The following is a 7570-nucleotide window of genomic DNA, read 5'->3' as shown; positions in this document are numbered from 1 at the left end:
CCCTTCTTTTAGACCATCCATCCAATTTTCTGCCCATTCCACCTTAAAAAAAAAAGAAAGAGAAGAAACCATAGGACAATTGAGTGGAAGCTCTAGTGTGGTGATGTTTTTAAGTGGGTGTGAAGGTACTTTATGAAATTTTAAGCACCTACATATACCCCATCTTGATATAAAAAAAAGGATGTAAAGGTATCAGGATAATAGAGAAAAGAGACGATGGATGTAAGTTGAGGACAGTCAGCAAGGCGAGGTCTGAATATAGATAAGGCATAGCATGGGTAGAGGTCGGGAAGGGTTGGATTAGCAGTCCGTACGTCAGGAGGTTATCTGCCTTTCTGGTACATTTTCAAAAATGGGGAGGGGGGAGAGGGGGGGTAGCATTAGGCAAAGATGTTTGTGTAAGGTAGTGAAGTGAAGGACTGTAGACGTGATTTAGAGGCCTTGGAGGAACTCCTGGAGCTGCCTGACGAGCTCTGTGTCAACGGTCTCCATCAGGACCCCGAAGCCCTGGTCCCCCATCATGGCCTGCTGCGCCTTCAGCTTCTCGTAGACGTACTGCTGCAGAGAAACACTGTGCACCGGGTCCTCCAGGGCCAGCTGCAGCGGGACAAAGGAAAATTAATTACACATCAGAATGACACATTTTTGGGTAATAAAGTTACTGACAGTAAATGAGCTGCTCACATTCTTTCTCATGCACTGTTAAACATATCCTATCTGCAGAAACTAATCATGACAGTTGGTCGTGGCATTGCACACTTAATAAGATTCGATAAATAAAGACTTTTGTCAAAAGTCTAAATCAAACACTTTTCCAGCAACATCATTTCTCATTTCTCTGCAAATCATGTTTTTCGCGTCTCCTCTTCCTCTCTGAGTTAATAAAGGGAGGTTGAATGTTTTGGCAGGAATTAAATTGTTTGATTCTTCTTGGATATGTCTGCAGCAGATCTGGATTTGTGGATTTCTTTTCCGCCCTCATTCTTTGTTGCAGATTTGCTCAAGCTCACTGAAGTTGGAACATTCTGTAAAGGGGATTCAAATCTGGATGTGGCTGAGTCTGCAGGGCTTTCACATGATTGTTCTGTAGGCATTCCAGGTTTGATTTTGTAGGTGATAGTAGATTAGGTGTGCTCTCTCTGAACCATGCTTCACAGTCTGGATACCACGCCAGGCTTCTCCCAAATATAGCACTACAGCTGGAATTATAGCAGGAGGTAGAATCTTTTTACCTCGTGCTGTCAGTCATTCATGCACTGCTTTTTTGTAACATTGAGTCATTTGTTTTATAAGAACCAAATGATACAATTAATATAATTTAGACTGCATAATAAAAAAAGGTAAATCCACAAATGATTCCCAAATTCCCTCCACATTTGCTCAGGTTGGCAATTCAACATACAGTTTTCGGACTGTTTTAGAGTTGCTTTTGACAAAAAAGGAGGGAAAAAGCAACTCTGACATGTTACCATTTCCAACTCCGACAGTTACATCTAACATAAACCTTGTGATAGGGGAAATGATTCAGTATGTGCAGCCGCCGCCATCCATCTTACGCAGACGACAGCACTGGGAAAATAATCCCTGACAATAGAGTAAAAAAACAAGAAAAAGCCAGGAAAAGTTGGATGCCTGACTAGAACCGACACATCGCTGTGGGCAAGTACACTGTCATTTATTTTCTGTGAAGTGAAGGGATGGAGAAAAAAAAAGCACAACATTGAGGAAAAGTTTCAAATAAATCAGAGGGGGTAGAGACGCACTGTGAACACCACAACTCTATTACACATGTTACAAAGTCAATTCAAAGGGTAATTATAGGATTTAATTTTTAAATCATGAAAACGATACGTTCTGTATTATGCAAAGTTTCTCTGAATTGAAATGCCCATAAACCAAGTGATTTGAAAGTGATGCTTGTATGTCTGAAGTTTGATTTTAACACAGATTAATTATTATTATTATGTGGTGATGCTTGAACCTCCTCCAGCCTTCTAAAAAGCAGGCCGTGCACTGAACTACACAAACGCCCTCAGTGTCTCACTCGCCTTTATCATCCATCATACACATACTTGACATTTGGGCCAGCTTTTGCACTCTTACTCAGAAATATTGCAGTGACACCTCCTGGTGGCTGGCCAACCCCTGGAGGGAATATTTGTCTTGCTGATTAGCTCATTGTCATTACAATGCAATCAAACTAGTGAAGAGTGGCTGTTGGAGAGTGGCTTAATGGAAAAGCTGTCATCTAACCTGCATAATTACCTTCAGCACAAGGGCCTACTGGATGTGTGTGTATAGGACTGCATCCTCTATGGGCTTGTAAGTGTGTGTGTGTGTGTGTGCGCCAAACATGAAGGTCTTTGTAATAATTTTTTAATCACTATGATCCTCTGAAATATCAAATCTAACGGCGAAAACCGTTAATAATAGACATCTGCATAAAACCCATTAATTATCAGATTAGTTCTGGTTTAGTGGGCAAACAGAAGATTACAAGTCTGCTGAAGGTATGGGGTACAAAGTATTATAACAAAAGAGATAAATAAAACACAAACACTTCCAGGAGTGTTTGAGGAAGTCGTATGACAAAATAGCGCCGAGATAAAGAGCAATATACCGACGACACCTGCTGTGCGGGGTGACTCTTCCAGCAAAGCAGCACAGATACAAACCAACCTACCAATACGAATGATAAGCATGATCCAATGTCATCCCAGGGGGGGGGAGGCAGAAATGAGAAGAGAAGAAAGAAGAAAGGAGGCGTGAGGTAAGAGGAGGTGAGGATGCGATTGCCAAGCAGAAAGGGAAGTTGAAAAGGATAGTAGCAACATGGAGACTCAAATGCAGCAAGAGAAAGGAGTATTTCCAGGCAAAGGAAGAGGTTACCAGTGAGCTGGCATGATGATGCTGTGGCAGGGAACACCACAAAGAAAGCTATTGAGGAAAACAAGATGACGCGGTGACGCTGTGAGAGCTGGCAGCTGTACCTCATTGTTCGGGCCGGAGAGGAGGAGGAGTGGAAGAGAGGAGTGGGCAACATGAGAGGAGGCACAGGAACATGAAGAGAGACAGATGAAATGACAGAGTCTGTGAAAGCCCTCATCTCTAATGCAGTCCCTGGACTATTGGTGCCCTTTTCCAAAGCAAACAAAGTAAAGAGTCCCATGCCATTACTGTAAAAACATCAGTGCTGGTAAAAACGGCCTGTGCGAGGGATTTCATCTCCCACTACAACACACACACACACACACACACACACACACACACACACACACACACACACACACACACACACACACACACACACACACACACACACACACACACACACACACACACACACACACACACACACACACACAATAACAAGTGTGCCAACAAACCTGATGACGGCTATATACTGCTCTAAGCTCTCAGAATGACAGGCCCACACAAAAGCAAGCATTCGTATTAAAATCAGCTAAATATAGTCCACTGTTGCCTTTGGAAATCCGGGATTAACAAGCGACCACAAAATCGCTGATCATAAAACTTACAGAATTAACACGAGTGGGCCAATTAACAATCCATTTGGTTTGAACCTTCCAACCTCGCAAACTCTTTTATTTCCATTCCTCTCCACTTACCGCTCTATCCGTCTCACGTTTCCCTCATTTCTCATTTTCTCACCACAATAGGCTGCTCTAGTCAGAGGGAAAGCACATCTGTAGCAGTGGACATTAAAGGAAACTAAGCCAGGCAGGCAATTGCTAACTGGAGTTAATGATGCAACAACCTGCACTTTGCCAGCCTTTTTTCTCATACCCAACGGTGCCTGATGTCTAAATGCAAGCACACAACTACAGTACATGAGTGCACTGACTTCAGCCTGTTGTAAAGAGCCGCCGGGCTTTATAATGTGCTGAAGTGTAAACTAATAACTGTATTGTGTAAGGAGATGCTGACAGTGTGGGCTTCAGAGGATTACACCGGGGGCAGATGTTGATTTCATCAGATAATTTATGATCCATCATTCCATGCCTCGCCAGCCAGTCGTCCTCTGCAACGCCGACTAGACTTGCGAGCGGCTCCCCGGTGGTCAAAAAATTACTCAGAGCATCATATTGTTCAATACAAGAGATTCTCACCAAGTGTTTAAAGGGCTCCACGGTTCCAGTCTGGGTCAGTCAAACAGCTCATCATCAGGGTCAAACACCAAAGAGGATGTGAGAAGGGAGTTCAGGCTACATCCAGGCATGGCTGCGGGGCCTGATGGCCTCAGACCCTAAGTGCTCAATGGATGTGCTACTCAGCTATGCATCGTTTTTCAGCATATCTTCACCCTGAGCTGGATGGTTGTCTTTGGACTGTTTTTGTTTTGTTTATTTGAGCTTATTTAAAAAAAATTTTTATTTTACTACCTGTTACTTTGGTCAGCAATGGGAAAAAAGTTTAGGCTAACTATTGAACATCTAGCATCTCCTAAAATGAAAAATGTAATTTCTCAAAGAAAAAGAATTCACTATAAATCAAAACACTATTAGATTCCAAAGCAAAGAAGCACCAGAAATGAGGAAAGAACAGATTGCATTAATCAAAAAGTGCTACTTTAAATCTGTTGTCCTCTTCTGACACAAAAACTAAAATATGGCAACTTGATACTAACTAGGAGGTGGAACAATAGAGGGACAAAAACCGTCATCAGCATACAAATGTTTCAGCATCAAGGGGCTTTTATAAACTGAAAGGATGTCTAATTTCCATTACTGTTCAGCTAGTTAATTGGGTTTAATCATGTAAAAACATGTTTGATTCGGGTAATTTGAGGTAAGTTATTAACAAGAGAAACGATAATACGGGAGCGTAATCGGTGCGTTTGGATGAATGAGAAAATGGGAGTGGTGCAACGGAGAAAGATGTGTAGCAACGACAACATACGATGTTGCGTGCAACGAAGAGAAAGGACGAAAAAACAATCTGCGTTGAAAATAAAAAAAGATGATGCAAAGACCAAATAATAAATATACAGTGGAAGGAAAGATGAGACCAGTGAAGGCTTGAGGAAGAAGAGATGATGAGAGGAACGGATAGAGTGAGAGGGACATGCCCCCCTGCTGCGGCTCACTGATAAAGAAGCACATGCCTCGGAGAGAGTAGAAGTTAAATGAGAGGCAGGATGAAAAAGCGAGAGACGGATGAGATGTGAAGGAAAGTGGAAGGGGTTTAGTAGTTGCCTAGTGAGCAGAAAGGGGGGGAGAAAAAAAAGCAGGGCACACAAAATAGATGAGTGACCGAGATCAGCTCTGAAGCAAAAAGAAACCCTGCAATTAGGACGATGATTATAATTAAGATGATGATGCTGTGCGCCCGCAACTGTGGCCACTTTTATCTCATGTAAAATGTCCATTAAAACGTACACAGCTTCTTCCAATGATATTGACATGATCATGCCCAGAGGTTTTTGGTGCTTGTATTTCTTCTATGATCAGGGTTGTCATGCAAACCAACACCTAAATTGAACAGAGCCTTAATTAATGTTAATAATTACACGTGTTCTTTGGTTGGAATTAAGCAGCTTCACCACAGAGGGGGATAAGTGTACCTTCGGGAGGTAGACATCCCAAAAAATAAGTACGGAAAGCGGTTTGCCACGCCATAGAGCTGTTTTAGGAATTGATTTTGCCTTTTAAAAAGAAAGTGTTTACTTGCGGCAAGTAATTAAACATTTATATCTTCATTAGGAACAAATGGGTTTGGAGGTGCATGAGAGAGAGGCTGGAAGTTGGGATTCCGAGAAGGAATACTGCATTGTTGGTTTTGCTCCATTCGTGGGATTTCTCGACTATACAAATGAAGAAAATTTCCAACCATATCCTATATATATATATATATATATACACCCTCTAAAGCCATCGCAACTTAAACATTTGCGGTGGCGTGTTCGGAGCAAAACTTTAAGGCCGTGAATGTCTGTGATTATAAACATCAAAGGAGGAGGGATGCAAAGGATAGTTTGTATGCATGTATGCCATTTATTATGGAAAGATATGCGGAGTGTGGCAAATGGATATTATGCATGCGAGCGAAAGTCTCTATCTGTGTCTGTGTTTTGGCAGAACTGCACTGTCCCGGTGGGAATGGGCCTGCAGAATATCTGAGTCAGACACGAATCCCATTTACTCAGGCTTCTCCCACTCCAACTCTTGCACATAAATACATTACCCTGATTAAAAGTTACTAATATACATGCGCATACATATATATGCAGAAAAAATAAATAAACATGTATATACGGCCAGGTAAACCTGATAACGGGTCATTTCTTCAGAACTGACAACGGTTCTCCAGGCTCCATAGATGACATTTTAAAACCGTTTTCACATGCTGAGTAATGCTACTCCCCATGACGTGTAAGATGATCATGATCTGTGAAATTGGTGGAGATCCCCTTTATAATGAATCGATTTAATTCTATAATTGCAATAAGCATCAGTGGCTGTGTTATAGGGCTTCTAATTTGTCGCCATTATAATTTAGATTAACATTTCTTAGTCTCTGATCATTTAAATCGCAGTTTAAACTTATTTGGCTGCGCAGACTCCTTTTTGGCTTGTTAAATGTGTCCGTGTATGTGAGAAAGTTTCTGTATTCAAACAGTCAGGCTGAGATGCTACATTCATGAGAATGGGACGGGCATTGTGTCACGGTGACCATGACCACCAAAATCTTCATCCTTCAGTACACGTGGAGCTTTTTCTCCACATCTGAAGACATTTTCCTAAGACTTTCCTGAGAAATCAAGAGTATGAGACAGACGTGAGGTCGCAGTGACCTTGACCTTTGCCTCCAGTCATCCCTGAGAAATCACATTTGGGAGCATGGGACGGACAACCCAAAAACAGAATGCCTCTGGCCACAGAAGTCTGGTGTGAAGACATTAAACAAAAGGTGGACAGGGAGAACAAGCTACGTGTTTGTCTTTAGCTTTAACGCGTTGATGTATTTGCTCGATCTGATCAATACAGTCAGGAGGACCCTCTAATAACGGTGTCTAGACTCAATCAATGGCTTAGGTCATCTGGACATGAGGAAGAGGTTTAGAGCTGGGGGGCCTCAAACTAACACTAACTCGGAGCCCCCTCAAAACGTGAGGCTACAACTGATCCAGTATAGATCTCAACAAGCACAGTGGTCTTGACTATGAGGTTAAATTCCACCCCTGTGTTCGGTCAGGAGATGCAGTGACTTAAAACCAAGTTAAGAGGTAAGAGTAAGTGAAAGTCCGAGAGCCAAAAAATCATTGATTGATATGTCAGTGACAACACCTATAATTTGTGACTCAAACACAGAACAGCATTAATGCCAAACTTTATTAAAAAATAAAAAAGCACTCTGAAAATGATGGTGTGGCCTACGCTGCCAAAATAGAAGGACAACTAGAGTGAGACTGAGCTGAGAGATAAGGTCATGTATTCGTCAGTGTTATTATCGTTAGGGACAAAGACTGATCAACCGTAGAGAAAATAGACAGCATCATTAAATAGTCATCAAGAAAGACACAAGCTGAATTTAAAAGGTTTAGGACAGG

The 7570-nt window shown here is 41.9% G+C and overlaps 1 protein-coding gene across 1 annotated transcript in view; it reads right to left on the bottom strand.

The window, feature by feature from the left end:
- Window positions 1-350: 350 nt before the first annotated feature.
- Window positions 351-7570, bottom strand: part of ipo11 (importin 11) — an 86537-nt gene continuing 79317 nt past the window's right edge. Inside the window, exon 30 of the mRNA XM_084024464.1 lies at window positions 351-597. Within this exon, the coding sequence (XP_083880590.1) occupies window positions 433-597 (165 nt within the window). The 3' untranslated portion in view covers window positions 351-432. The remainder of the gene's footprint in view (window positions 598-7570) is intronic.

The sequence above is a fragment of the Eutrigla gurnardus genome (assembly GCF_963514095.1).
Source record: "Eutrigla gurnardus genome assembly, chromosome: 13".
Taxonomy (NCBI): domain Eukaryota; kingdom Metazoa; phylum Chordata; class Actinopteri; order Perciformes; family Triglidae; genus Eutrigla; species Eutrigla gurnardus.
This window is presented reverse-complemented; position numbering and strand designations above follow the sequence as displayed.